At 63.5% G+C, this 13,581-nt stretch overlaps 2 protein-coding genes across 4 annotated transcripts; both read right to left on the bottom strand.

The window, feature by feature from the left end:
• Nucleotides 1-5,227: 5,227 nt before the first annotated feature.
• On the bottom strand, nt 5,228-8,566 carry KLHDC8B (kelch domain containing 8B). Of its 2 annotated transcripts, none has more exons than XM_064519044.1 (6): nt 8,394-8,566; nt 7,266-7,751; nt 6,474-6,638; nt 6,131-6,355; nt 5,816-5,917; nt 5,228-5,736 (listed from the first exon to the last, which is right to left on the bottom strand). In XM_064519044.1, the coding sequence occupies exons 2-6, from the start codon at nt 7,636-7,638 to the stop codon at nt 5,540-5,542; spliced, it is 1,062 nt and encodes a 353-aa protein (XP_064375114.1). In that variant the 5' UTR covers nt 7,639-7,751; nt 8,394-8,566; the 3' UTR covers nt 5,228-5,539. The 2 variants fall into 2 exon arrangements, with proteins under 2 accessions (XP_064375114.1, XP_064375113.1); XM_064519043.1 differs by lacking the exon at nt 8,394-8,566 and adding an exon at nt 8,021-8,076.
• A 92-nt stretch (nt 8,567-8,658) lies between these two features.
• On the bottom strand, nt 8,659-13,489 carry LOC135329702 (uncharacterized). 2 transcript variants are annotated; one of them, XM_064519045.1, is made up of 5 exons: nt 13,180-13,489; nt 12,570-12,955; nt 11,732-11,892; nt 11,177-11,309; nt 8,659-9,473 (listed from the first exon to the last, which is right to left on the bottom strand). In XM_064519045.1, the coding sequence occupies exons 1-5, from the start codon at nt 13,328-13,330 to the stop codon at nt 9,267-9,269; spliced, it is 1,038 nt and encodes a 345-aa protein (XP_064375115.1). In that variant the 5' UTR covers nt 13,331-13,489; the 3' UTR covers nt 8,659-9,266. The 2 variants fall into 2 exon arrangements, 1 of the variants encoding a protein (XP_064375115.1); XR_010391278.1 differs by having other exon boundaries at nt 9,344-9,473; nt 10,211-11,309; nt 13,180-13,415.
• Nucleotides 13,490-13,581: the final 92 nt, after the last annotated feature.

Raw genomic sequence — 13,581 nt, forward strand, 5'->3', positions numbered from 1 at the left:
GACTCCCAAATTTTCACCACTGCCCAGGCCTGGCCGGGCCCCACGGCCGCCCCGGGCCCCACGGCCACCTGCCCGGCCCGGCCCTCACTCACCCCTCCGTCCAGCGGCCTGGGGCGCCCCAGGGCCGCCCGGCGTGGGGCGTCTGCAGCCTGTGCCCCCGCAGCGCCCCACAGGGCCCGCAATCGCCCCGGGGTGCGGGGCCTGGGATCACATGTGGGGCTGGGGGCCTGGGATCACATGTGGGGCAGTGGGGCCTGGGATCACACGTGGGGCTGGGGGCCTAGGATCACACGTGGGGCTGGGGGTCCTGGGATCACTTGTGGGGCTGGGGGCCTGGGATCACATGTGGGGCTGTGGGGCCTGCGACCACTTGTGGGGCTGGGGCCTGCGATCACGCGTAGGGCTGTGGGGCCTGGGATCACATGTGGGGCTGGGGGGCCTGGGACCATATGTGGGGCTGGGGGCCTGGAATCACTTGTGGGGCTGGGGGTCCCCTGAGATCACTTGTGGGGCTGGGAGCCTGGGATCACACGTGGGGCTGGGGGGCCTGGGACCATATGTGGGGCTGGGGGCCTGGAATCACTTGTGGGGCTGGGGGTCCCCTGAGATCACTTGTGGGGCTGGGAGCCTGGGATCACACGTGGGGCTGTGGGGCCTGGGATCACTTGTGGGGCCGGGGGTCCCGGGATCACACTTGGGGCTGGGAGTCCCCTGAGATCACTCATGGGGCTGGGGGTCCCCCAGGATCACACGTGGGGCTGGGGGTCTCCCGGGCTCACGCCTTGCTCTTGGCTCTCTCCAAGGCCGTCCCAGGGGCGGCAGGACGGTGCCCGGCAGGACAGCACCCGCCAGGCTGGGCCCCGCTCGCCGCCCCACGGCCCTTCCTCGCCGCCCCCCTCGCGGAGCCGCTTCCCGCAGCATTCCCGGGACGGACCGGCCGGCAGGGATGGCGATGCCACGCCAGACGCCAGCACCCGCTGTCCCCGGGAGCGTGGCTGCCCCGGCACCGAGCTGCTCCACGCCCGCAGGCTGTGTGGTCCCTCGTGTAAATACTGCTCTCACAACGGCAGAGTGATTTAATTTTGCCCATTAGAAGTATGACAAAAATAACCCATGATCTAAACACTCCCTAGGGAAGATTCTCAAATATGACTGCGCTGGAAATTTTTTGGTTGTGCTTTGTGTCCTGTTCTTGAGGAACGGGAAAGGGGCACGCTGCTATTTGCCTATTTTTTTTTCTCCCCTTGAATTTAAAGCAGTTCTAATGCAGGTTAAAACGTTTGGTTGCTGGTTCTGAAGATACTCTGTAAGCACAAAAACACTACAGTAATAAGGCTGATATAAATTCGTAGATATGTCTGAGAAATTGTGCACATTTGCCGTCTGCTCTTTTCGCCTGGCGAGCTTATTCCAGAGTGAAGAGCCTGAGGCTCAGCCGTGTCAAACTAATGCCCTGCTTGATGTATATATATCTGGTTCCCTTAGCAAATGCTGCAGAAACCAAGCTTCTGCTAAAAGAAAAACAAATCTGGACTTTTACCCTTAAGAAACTTCTCAGAGTGACATTGCTGTATTGTTTTCGCTTGTAAACAACAGGGCGAAGTCTGATATAAATAGCTCAAATTTATCCCAGTGGCTTGTTAGCGCCCAGACCGTATGATGGGCCAGTAATGGGCAGAGTCTCTACAACTTAAGCAGAGAACCGTATTCTCACTTCAGGACTGTGGTAACAGCCAAGACAGCTGTGGGCTCAAGTCTAACCTCTCTCCAGAGAGCGCTGCTGCAGGGAACATTAATGATTATGGCATTTATTGAATAAACGACGGCCTCGCTGTACTCCTGAACACTGCACGGCTCTGTTGCATGGGCTGATGCACGGCCCCGTTACCAGCCACAAGCCGTGCCATGCATTGTGGGTCGTACTTGGCACTGCCTCATATACAGTTGTCTTCATCATTTGGATATCCATAATTACAAAGTTTGTCTACAACTCTCTTCTCAAGAGCTTGCAGGTCCCTGTATTCATTTACAGCCTTTCCCTTGCTATTAGGAATGGATTTTCCGGCGCTTTGTGCACCGGAGATAAGATTGGTGCATGCTCAGTACATTATTTTAGGTTATTATGCAGAGCTATTCAAATTTCTGACGTGGTTGGAGCTTTCTGGTTTGAGCGTCTACCAAGTTTGTGGAATATGATAAATGAGATTTTTGTATTTCCATCTCTCCCGACAACCAGAAAAAAATTCCTATGAAGAAACATATTTTTTTAATTATGGGTTTGACAGCTAGGTCCCTTTCCAGTCGCCCTCCCTCCCTCCTCCGTAACGCAGCTCCTCTGAGATTAGTAATGTTGCCAGGCACTGGCTTGTAGCACTACTTACATCTGAAGTAACAGACTCTGCTTCTAGCGTTAGGGAGTGTGGCCAGATACTTGAAGCTTTTCATTTGGTAGAAATTAGAAGAACATGCCAGGAGATAGACGACAATATATCTTGTGCATGTTCCTTAACTTTTTTTTTTTTTCAAAGTGCACGTGGTTTCATTGGAAACTCGCAGGAACCCTTCAGTCAGTCTTCAGGCGTGTTCAAGGCCATCGCGATTTATTTTGCCTTTTGACTGAAGATTTCTCCATCCATCCTGACCTGTCCTTGGCTATCGCTCCGGCCTCTCTCCTGCTCTCATTTGGGCAGGATTCTGCTCCTGCACCTAAAAGTAGAGATAGAAAAGAATGAGAAAACCAAACTTTTAGGAAAGGTCATAGATTTTTCTTTCTGTTCACTTCCATAGCCTAACGCCAGAGAAGCAAGGTCACCCGCTGAGCTGCTATTTTAGCATAACCATAGCAAGTGTCTTTATGTGATAATGAATCTTTATGTAGAGATGAATCTTCCTCTCACTATCTCTGCTCACAATTGCCACTAGCACGGCTTGAGTGCTCATTAGAAGCTGCAAGTCATATTCCTAATTTCTGCTAGTAAACAAGCAAACGATGCTAAAAACTAAGCCACTTAAAGCTGCTTGGATTCGGAGCATGAACGTGCCTCGGACATTAAACAACTGTTAATGCGGTAATGCCCCGCTGCAGCCTTAGTGCCATATCGGTGCTTTCGCACAGAAAAACAGGCCTGAAATGGCCAAGCGGTGCTGCGGCTGGTGGCTGTGCCTGCAGCCTCTGCCGGGGCCGGGCCGGGTTCAGCACTGCGTGATTTAGGGTGCCAAATCATGACGGTTGTGATGAGAATGAAGTTCTCCCGCGCTGGGCCTGGGACGCCGGGGAGACGTGACATTGCTCCAGTGGGGCAAGTTGGGGGTGGCTGGGAGGCGGGCGGTGGGACGAGGAGAGCACGGCTGACGCTGGGCATCTCCCGGCTTTCCTGGAAGGAAAAGGCCACCATGGCGGAGTGCAGGGGCATCGTGCGCATGGGAAGCTGCTGCAATAGGAAAAAAAATGTTTCACTCTTCAGAGGGTTTATAAACGAGAGGAATCGAACAGCCTCACTCTCTGGGATTTCCTTTGTGTTTGTCCCTTCTTAGTCCCGAAGAAGCGTTGCGTGAAACCGCCAGCTCCGGCCATGGGTTACCCAAGCCGTGGGCAGAATCGAGGTGCACGTGAAACTCTGCATGGAGAAACGGTAAGAAGCACTGTGACGCCTCGCACCCCGAAGACGGGAACGCCTCGGGCTGTCCCCCGGCAAGGCTCCTGCCACGGGCTTTGCTGGGGCACGGACACCCACGAGAGCAACGGGGCCCAGCAGCACCATCCCACCGCGCCAAGCAGTGAGCCGGGTCCCACAGCCCTGCAGCACCCGGGAGCGGCCCGGCTCTCGGAGGCGTCCCTCTGCCCGGCCTCGGGGCGCACGGGCGCACCGCGAGCCGCTGACCCTGCGAGCTGCCCCCGCGCCCCCGCTGCCGGGGTATCGCTGGGCTGCGGATTAGGGGCTCCCTGCCGGTACTTCGCTCTGGCACACGGCAGTTTCTATAGCAACTCCAGAGGCAGGCGCAGGGATGACTTGGCCGAGGTAGGAGCCCAGGTATCCGAGGATATTCCTCGGGAAAGGCGGGCAAGCGGCCAGGCAGGGCACGTCCCCTCGGGGCAGCATCGCAAAACCTCCCCCTGCCCCCCCAGCCCCGGCTCTCCCCTAACCTAAGCACCTGCAGAAGTTCACTCCATTAACATGCAGGAGGTGTTTCAGGCCTCAGACTTTCTCTTGTCTGAACCGCTTCCAACTTTTCCCGCGTGACGCCCACGGCAGACGAAGCAGCCAGCTCCAGCAGCGCTCCAGCTAATGCCACACTGCAGTAATTGGGCTTCCCATCTCGCAGTCTCGCTGCCTGCCCGGGGATCACACTGGCTGCCTTTTCTGAAAGGTCAGGCATTCACGTTTGATATTTACCCAGAGCTGGGAGATCTTCCTCCTGCCACACCATTAAAAGGTAGAGCCCTGGCCTGCGTCAGCGACCACGGCTCTGTGCTCCGAGTGGCTCTGCACCGAGCCGAGGCCAGCAGCGCCCAGCTGAGCCCACCGCGCCAAGCGCTCGGGGGATGCTAGCGCTGGGCTCCCCGTGCCGCTGCCCACCCCGAATGGTGCTGGCTCGCATGCTCTCCCCGACGCCGATAGGCAGGAGCCCCTGCTGAAATGGCGCAGGGCCCGCGGCTGCACGCAGCCACCCTTGCCCAGGCACCCGCTGCTTCCATCCACCAAGGCAGGGCTGCGGGTCAGGAGCCCCGGTGCCGGCACTACAGCAGTGCCTGTGCCGGGGAAGAGCCCGGACGGCCAAGCAGCAAGCCAGGAGCCCCGCAGGCGAGGACCACCACCTCCTGAGCCAGCATGAGCCCCCGGGATGAGCCCCGGCTCAGCCCCCAGGATGAGCCCTGCCAGGATCGCTGGCAGCGCTTCGTCCCTTCCCAGGGCCCCGGTTGCGGCTGCTGCCCCTGCTCGCGTTCCCACCTTCCCGGCAGCGCTGGGCCAGCCTGGACTGGTGCATCCCACCCCCAAACGCTCCAGCTCGGATGCGGGGACTCCTCCTGCCCCCTCTCCCAGCCGGGCCAAGACACCCCCTTCCCCGCCCCTGCGTTCACCTCCTCGCCGGGCAGGAGCAAGGCTGCAGCAGGCAGCACACCCCGTGCCCGGCTCCCCCTCTGCAAAAGCAGCACCCGGCTCTGGCGGTGGCATTGCAGCAGGCCGCGGCGCTTCGGGAAGCGCAGGGAGCACACGACTGCGGCGGGTAAAACTCCACGCGTGTCGTTTATTCGAGGCGCTACGTCACCTCCTAGGCACTGAGCTACAGGGCACCTCTGCGCTACATGAGACATCGACTGGGTCTACGACGACACAGCACGCACTGCTACACACAGGGCACGGCCGCGCCGCCTCCCCCGGCGTGCCGGCACCGCGGCACGGCCGGTGCCGGGCCTGCCGCCGCGGCTCCCCGCGGCGCGGCGGCTCCCATGAGCGAGGGAGCTCGCGCGGGCGGGCGCCCACCCTGTCCCCGACTTGAGGCACTTGGTGCTCCGCTGGGGCCGGCCCCCGGGCGCCGCTCAGGGCGCCTCGCGCAGACACAGCGCCTCCACGGCGCCGCTGGGGCCCTGGGCCACGCCGCCGATGACGAAGAGGAGGCCGGGCGCCGGGCAGCTGGAGCAGGAGCAGCGGCCCGTGGGCATGGGCGGCAGCGGCTCCCACTTCTTCCGCGAGAGGCTGAAGCCTTCCGCCGAGTCCAGCGGGCACGACTGGTTGCCTGCAAAGAGACGGGGTGGCCTCAGCCCCCGCCGGTGCCCCCCAGCACCCCGGACACACGCCCCCTCCGCGGGCATTACCGAGGCCACCCACGGCCACCACTCTTCCTCCGAGGCAGCCGGCCACGAAGTCGGCTCTCTTCTCCCTCATGCGCACGGCGCGGCTCGGCTTGCTCCAGGCACCTGGGGAGGGCAGCACGCGGCAGCATCACCCGCCGGCCCCGGGGCTCGTCTGCGGCTGCCGGCACGGCGCGGCGGGCCCCGAGGCGGGCGCCGAGGCCGGGGGCGCGTCTCCCGTGGCCGCACGGGATGGCCAGCTCGGTGCCGGGTCCCGCCCCGGCGGCACTGCCATCCCGGGCACGAAAGCCGAGCGCCCGGCTGGCGCCCCACACTCACCCTGCGCGGGGTCGAACATCTCCACGGTGTTGACGAAGTGGGGGCGGGAGTAGAAGTTGTGGGGCCCCGGCTGCTGCAGCCCCCCCAGGCTGAAGACGACGCCGTCGGCCATGGCGCAGGCGGCGAAGGCGCGGCGGCTGGGCACGCTGGGGTAGCGCGTCCAGCTCCGCGTCTCCAGGTCGAAGGCCTCGAAGGCGGTGACGGGCAGCTTGCCCTGCCGGCCCCCTGCGCGGAGCGGGGACGCGCTGCGGCAGGACGCTCCATCCCCGCGCGGGACGGGGCCCGCCGGCTGCGGCACCGCGCCGGGGAGCCCTGCTGCCCCCGGACTCACCGCGGTACCTACCCAAGACGAAGATCTTGTTGCCCTGCAGGAAGGCGAAGGCCCCATAGCAGGGGGTGGGCATGGAGGGCAGCGGCTGCCAGTGGTCCTTCGCCGGCTCGTACACCCGGACCAGCGCTTGCGGGGCCGTATCCGCGCCCATCCCGCCCAGCGCGTAGACGGCGCCGTCTGCAAAGCAGGCAGCTGCCAGCTGCGGGGGGATGCTCGCGGTGCCTGGCCGGCGGCAGGGCAGGCGCTTCCCCCGCACGGAGTTGCGCTGCTCTGGCCTCGCCGAGACGGACCCCGCAGCCGACCTGATCCTGCCACAACCCCGGCTGCCCGTGGATGGGAAGCATGAGGGAGCACAAGGCCATCGACTCTAATTATACTCAGTCAGCACCATCTCCCTGGAGACACCATGGCAACACAGCCATGCTGCCAAATGCTGCTTCCACTTTGCCCCGCGCCGGCTGGCACCCAGCGCCGGCTCCCGCCACGGCCACCGGCCCCTCTGCCCTCCTCACCCGCCCGCCCGGGCCTGCGGCGTCCCCGGCGGGGGGAGCACACGCGGGGGACGCCGCACGAGGACAGCCCGCAGCCAGGCGCTGCTGCGCCGAGGCTCGGAGGCTGCTCGGCAAAGTTTGAGCAGCAGCATCCTCGGCCGCGGCCCGGCTCAGTGGAGCAGTGGTGGTGCCAGGCAGTGCCAGGCTGCAGCCCCGGCGGGGCGAAGCCCTTGCACCACGTCCCAAGCGGCAGCAAGACCCGCGTCCCACCTCGAGCAGCCCCGTGCCCGCAGGCCGCGTCCCAGCCCCTCACCTCTCTGCACGGCGGAGATGCCCATGGACGGCTGTGCCAGGGCCGCCTTCTTCTCCCACTTGCCCTCGTCCACGTTGTAGACCTCAACGGAGGCGAGGGGGCTCTGCGCGGCGTCCACGCCGCCCACCACCAGGATCTGCTTGCCCATGGCGAGGGCAGCGGCACCGGCCCGCGGCGTGGGCAGCGGCGGGAGCGTGGTCCAGCGCTGGCTGGGGAGGTCGAGCACCTCGGCGGCCCCCAAGGCGCGCCCACTGCCACCGCAGCCGCCCAGCACGAAGAGCTGCCCGTCGCGGTGCGCGGCGCTGCAGTAGACACGCCGCGTGGGCATGGCGGGGAAGGAGGCCCACGCGAAGGCGGCTGCGGCCGCGGCCATGGACCGGCTCAGCCGCCCTGGGGGTCCCCGGCCCCGGCCCCCGCCGCGCCGCCCATCCGGCCCACGGCGGCGGGGCTCCGTGCGGGGCTGGCCCGGCTCCTGCGCACCTTCTCCTGCGGGGAGAGCGGCAGCATCAGCGGCGGCGGCTGCTGGGCAAGGACTGCTCCCCTCCAGCCCCGGTGCTCCCGGTGCACGAGTCACACCCACCGGTGCTCCTGCTCCCGGGGCGCAGCCCGCACCCACCGGGGCTCCCCGGGGCTGCCGGTGCGCAGCCCGTGCCCCCCGCGGTTCCTGCTCCCGGGGCTGCCGGTGCGCTGCCCGCCCGCGCCGTCCCGCCCGGAGCCGCCCGGCACGGGGCAGGCACCGCGCCCGCCGCGCTCACCTCGCCGCCCGCTCCGCCGCTCTCCGCGCCGCCGCCGCCGCCCCGCGCCGGTCCCGCCCGCTGCCGCCGGGGGCGGCGCCGCGCCCGCCGCGGCCCCCCCGCCGCACCTGCCCGCCGCGCCTGGCCCGAGGGCGAGCGGAGCGGCGCGGGGCTCGGCCGCCCCCGCCGCCTCCCCGGCCCCGCCGCCCCGCGATCCTCGCTTCCCTCCAAAAGTCACCGAGGGGAAACGGCGGAGAGGGGCCCTGCGGCGGCAGCAGCTGGGGGCCGGGAACGGCGCACACCCCGCGCTCGCAGCCCCGCGCTCCTGCTCCCGGCCCCGCGCTCCTCCGGGCGCTCGCTGCCTTTGCCGGAACAGCTCCAGAGCCAGGCTCACCTTTCCGGGAAGCCCCGAGAAGGACCCGCGGCGGAGCCCAGCGCGAGCACAGAGGTGACTCGGGGCTGCTGGGACGAGTGTGTTTCTGGCGCCAGCCCACGCTGAGGCCTCTCAGCAGAGCCGGGAAGGTGCTGCTGGTCCCAAAGCCAGGGCTGGCAGCTTCTCCCTCACTTTGCTGAGCTCTGTGATCGAATGGGGACAGAAGGACACGCCTGCAAGCACAGGCAGAGCCAAGGGCAGGAAGAAATCTCACACCAAAAACAAATTAGAAAGATTTGCTTTAAAAACAGGTAGCAGTGACATCGAATCACTAGCTCTGCTAGGGAGAACACCGTGAGCAAACAGCAGTCACACGGGCACCGCGGGTAGCACCGCACTTCCCGGCGGCACCGACTCCAGACCCGCTGCCGGAGGCGGGAGTAACGGGACGTCCGAGCACGAGCACCAGCACAACAGCTTGGGCTGCGGTAGCAGCTGGAGGCCCCCGGCCCTCCGTCCCGCCAGTGCAGAGCGGTCAGGCCCGGCACAGAGCCCCCAGCCCCAGGCTAAGAGCAGACACACGAGGTAGCGCTGCTGGCAGAGGGGCTCCAGTGTGGCCGACAGCTCTTCACAGCACAGCTGAGGAGAGGACCCCAGCGGGAGCCGTTTCCTCCCAGGGATCCCGCCGCACAAGCTCCCCGGACACTCATGTTTCGTGGAGAGGGCCTGGAGGTTTCCGGTACAACCGCGTGGGTATCTCACGCACTGGAGAGGAGAGGGGACAGCTCAAAGCAGCAGCCCAGCCTGGGACTTTAGCTGCGGCGGGTAGCAAGTAAGGAGCATCCCACTTTTAAGCCCCTTGGCGCAGGCTGGGGCTGGGCCCTTGAAGCGGCGTCACTGTCCGTCCCATAGCTGGCTCGAGGAGCCATTCTCCGTGCAGGCCAGGTAACGGTCGTAGTTCTCCTCACACCTCTGCACGCAGCGGAGGAAATAGTTCTCATCAGCGATGGCCTCCAGGAGATGGGTCTGCACCAGGCAAATATCGTACAGCTCCGAAGTGGGAGCACAGCGAGGGCTGCTGCTGCCCCGCTCTGAAAACACCTGCAGGGAGAGAGCAGAACGCAGCACGGAAGCACTCGCAGCCTCCGCTGGCCGCAGTGCTGTGGCCAGGCCCCGCACAACGCCCGGCAGCAAAGTGCACTTCCTGCTGCGCGCCACGCTAGTGGTGATCCCACCTCCCGCTTCTGCCAGGTGCTTTCACACTAACTCTGTGAACACCCTGCAAAGCAAGACGGTGGCAGAGGGCATGAGCTCCCATTTCCACTCTAGTGGTAGAATAAGTTTCTCCAGATTTCCTCTATTTGCTAGGAAGGCCGGAGTCTCACTCTGGCTCAGAACCGAGTCCTCATGACATGTGGCAGGGCCTCCTTGAGGAAAGGGCCACACCACACAGCTGGAAGAAAACTGCACTCGGAAGCAGCCGACTTCAGGACAACCTCTGCTGGCAGCTCTGCCTTTATCAAATGAGGCTGTCACCAGAGCAGGGGCAGCCGCACGGCGGAGGAGGCAACAGCAAGTTTAACTTCTGACCTTTACCCCGTTCTGCCTAAGGCCACCCGGTGACGGGTTTCCCTCCCCGCACTGCTCTGCTGCTGTCACTGACACAGAGGCACAGCCCTGCAGGGCTGGTGACACGGGGAGAGGAAGGTGGCGTTAGCCAGCATGTTGCGGCTGCAGGACAGCCAAAGCCCTGACAACAGAAACAAGCGCTGCTGGCAAGGTGCTCAGCTGCCCTTCAGATCCCAGCTAAGTCTGCTGCTGAGATAATTTGCTCCTACCTGTCTGGTGTGGAGTCAGGAGAGCCCCAAGGGGCCTGAGGTTATCTTCACAGACGCCCTGAGACAAACCGAGCCACCCAGCTGACCCATGGACAGCTAAGGGAGGAACTCCTCCATCAGGGAAGCAGCCCAAGGCTGAAATCCGGCAGGCGGAGTTGAGCAAGCCACGCTCTTTGGCTGCTGCAGACAGGCAAGGCAGCAGCTGCTGCAAGCAGAGGCCTCAGGCTCTTAGCAGAGCCTTCTGCCTTAATTCACTTGAAACAGCCCAGATCACACCGAAATCTCCCTTCTAACAGGCCTGCTCCGGGCAGCGACAACTTGCATCACCAACTACACATCCAGTAACTGACAGAGCTTGTACGCAAGCGAGTACCCAGAGCGTCCCTCCCCTCGCCACTCCCCAGGTGCCCAGCAGTTGCTGCGGATCATTCACAGGCCACCGCACACTTCCTTCCTCCCATGCTCTCTCCTCCTAGATGGAAATACGCCGGAGGTTCAGACTCGCTGGTGGAGCTGCAGCTCGTGTTCAGGCATCAATAGCTGTCCAGCTGCCAAGCGCATTTCTGCCTGCATTAACGTTCCCTTCTGCAAGCGTGCTCCGGCACAAACGCTGCCCTTTAAACGTTGTGCCATAAGCGAGGTTCAGCCGCACGCAGAGGCTGGCTGCTGCTGGGCTCCAGGAGGGAGCGGGGATGACTCACTCCAGCCGAGCAGCGGAGCTGGCAGCAAGCACAGGCAGGGGACACCTGCTGTTTTGTGCTGACAGCCGATTTCATCCTCCCCACTGAAGCCCTGAGCATCTTTCTCGCTGATTCTAATCTCTTGGGCTGTAGCGACACCAGGGCTGAGCCTTGATCCCCCTTTGCATCAGCACGAGAGGGTGAAAGGGAACAAAACGTGCCTGAACTAACCAGGAACGCCCTTCAGCCTGGGCAGCTAGGACCCCAGGGGTGCTCCACCACGTACCTGGGGGTGCACAATGGTGTCCGTGTCATCCAGGCGGATGTTGTCATCAATAAAGATGTGGTGAACACTGGGATCATGGGGGTCAATCCACAGGGGCTTCCCACCCTGTGAAGAGAACTGGTTTCTGGCCCACCTGAAACAGCAAGCAGGACAGCCAACACTCAGGGAAGGACACCACAACGGCTCACATGTGAAGCCGGCAAGTCTGGTTCAGTTCACTCCTTAGGGCCAGGGAAATGGGACAAGACACAGGCAGTCTCGTCCCTCTGCCTACTGTTGCCTCCCACCAGAGAAGCATTTTGCAGCCAGATGATGCATTAGAGGGTGTTTGGAGAAAAGCAAGAGGGGCACCAGGGGACGGAGACCTGAGGAAAGGTGTAAGAAGCCCAGTCCCCCCACGGCAGAATGAGGAGGTCAGAAGTTACGGGGGGGGGGGGGGGGGGGGGCTGCATAGAAGCCACAACGAGGTGAAGACCTCAAAACTAGGAGCTATCTCAGAGAATCAGAGGAGAGGAGAAGATGCCCAACTCACTTTCTCAGCGGCCTATTTCTCACCAGTCAAAGTGGTCTTGGAAGCCTCCAATTCCCTCAAAATTGCTGAAGTAATCGTAAAGCTTTCTTCCATCTTCACGGGTGGAAAGTCGCTCTGATCCCCTCTTCAGCACAACCTCTCGCTTACTGCAACGTATTTGGCCAGGAGTGAGGTCCACAGAGAGCTGCAGTATCATTGGAAGCAAGAGATGATGAAAGGTTTCCAAAGCAGACAGATTGTTTAGTGCATTGTCACAGACAACAGTGGCCTAGAGACTCCTTATGGCCATGTGAGAGGGCAGCGCTGGGGAAAAGACAAAAAAAATAAGGAACCCGTATAACATAAAAGCTTTTCCTCCTCTGAGGAATTAAAATAAATGAGCACCTAGCGACTCGCTCCTCCCATTTCAGACTGTTCCTTGTCAACTCTCTGAGGAACAACCAAAGTGACTTTTCAACCCTGGTGCTAGCGTCCCTGTCCAGGATCCTGCAAGCGTGGGAGAGCACAGCTGCAATCAGCTCTGACGAAGGGAATCCTGTTCTGCTGCAAAGACCCCTCTCTGTGGGAAGAGATGCTCAAACCTGGGATACCTCGAGAGGAGGGGATCCTTCCCACACCACACATGCATTTAGCGAGCAGAGACAGTGCAGAATTCACAGCCATACACGCTCTCCCCCAGCTAACAGGCTCTTCCTGAGAAGCTGGATGCATTTCTTAGCAGAAGCCAATGCTCCAACGAGGCAGGTAGGCTAAGCGGATTGAAACTAGCCCAGCCCAGAGAGCTCAAGGCAGGACATGCTGCGAATATCACAGGAGGATTTCTGCCCTTCTCCGGCAGCTCTGCCCTCGGGCTGCACTCACCGCCACGTCCTGCAGGCCAGGGAACTGGGGGTGCTGCCCAGCCAGGGCACAGTGCACAGCGCGGAGAACGTGGGGCAGGTCTGTGCCAAAGGTTCTGAAGACGACGGCAAACGACCTCCCATCGCGGTGCAGAGCGTCCAGGAGGCGGAAGAAGGAGGGCAGGACGAAGTGGTAGTGCTTGTTCTCCTCACCCTGAACAGAGAGCACCTTGTGAGCCTTGCCCGGCCACTCCAGGAGCTGCAGGTAGTGCGCGTGGAGGCTGCTGAAGCGCTGGCCCGGGCCCAGCTCGGTGAAGGCCGGGTCGCGGCCGTACCGGCAGTAGTAGCTGACGGCGCCCGGGCAGGGGGGCCCCAGCGAAGGGCGGTCGCTCGCCCACTGCCACTCGCCTGAAAGAAAGAAGACTCAGTTCAGCGGCTGCCCAGCAGAGCCGAGCCCCGGGCTCCCCCAGAGGGTCCCTGGCATCCGGGGGCCCAGAGCAGCGGAGCCCCCAGCAAGGCACCGGGCCTGGCCCCCATCAGCCCGAGGCACCGGCCCCTGCGGGGGAGGGGGCGCCGCGGCCTGGGGGCGTCCCGGAGCGGCCGAGCCCCGGGGAGGCCCCGGCGCTGCTCACCGGCAGGCCCGGCGGCGCCCCAGGTGACGGTGCTGAGGAAGCTGTTGAGCGCGGCCCGCGGGCCCTGCCCCGACACCGCGTCCGCCGCCACCACCGTGTTGTTGAGGTCCACGTGCAGCACCAGCCGCCGCCGCGCCGCCCGCCCGCTCATCGCGCCGGCACCGGGCCGCGCCGCGCCGCCGTTACCTGGATACGGCGCCGCTTCCGGCGCGCCACTTCCGCCGCCGCCCAGAGCGACCCCGCGCGGCGCCCGCGGCGGCTCCAACTGTCGGCTCCGCCGGAGGCAGAGGGCGGGGCCTGAATGGGGCGGGGCCTGAATGGGGCGGGGCCCGTGCGGGGGGCGGGGCCCGTGCGGGACTGGGGGTGCGGCCAAAGGCGCCGCGGCGGGGTGTGGGCGCGGTG

Source organism: Dromaius novaehollandiae, chromosome 12 (genome assembly GCF_036370855.1).
Source record: "Dromaius novaehollandiae isolate bDroNov1 chromosome 12, bDroNov1.hap1, whole genome shotgun sequence".
Taxonomy (NCBI): Eukaryota; Metazoa; Chordata; class Aves; order Casuariiformes; family Dromaiidae; genus Dromaius; species Dromaius novaehollandiae.

Bases quoted from the DNA above. Each gene is read 5' to 3' on its own strand.
- KLHDC8B (XM_064519044.1), bottom strand. From the start codon at position 7,638: ATGGCCGCGGCCGCAGCCGCCTTCGCGTGGGCCTCCTTCCCCGCCATG. The intron at 6,639-7,265 runs GTGAGGGGCTGG...CCTGCTTTGCAG, and splicing joins CATCTCCGCCGTGCAGAGAG to ACGGCGCCGTCTACGCGCTG. The intron at 6,356-6,473 runs GTAGGTACCGCG...CGCTCCGCGCAG, and splicing joins CAACAAGATCTTCGTCTTGG to GGGGCCGGCAGGGCAAGCTG.
- LOC135329702 (XM_064519045.1), bottom strand. From the start codon at position 13,330: ATGAGCGGGCGGGCGGCGCGGCGGCGGCTGGTGCTGCACGTGGACCTC. The intron at 11,310-11,731 runs GTGAGAAATAGG...TTGCTGTTTCAG, and splicing joins TTCCAAGACCACTTTGACTG to GTGGGCCAGAAACCAGTTCT. The intron at 9,474-11,176 runs GTACGTGGTGGA...CTCTCCCTGCAG, and splicing joins ACACCATTGTGCACCCCCAG to GTGTTTTCAGAGCGGGGCAG.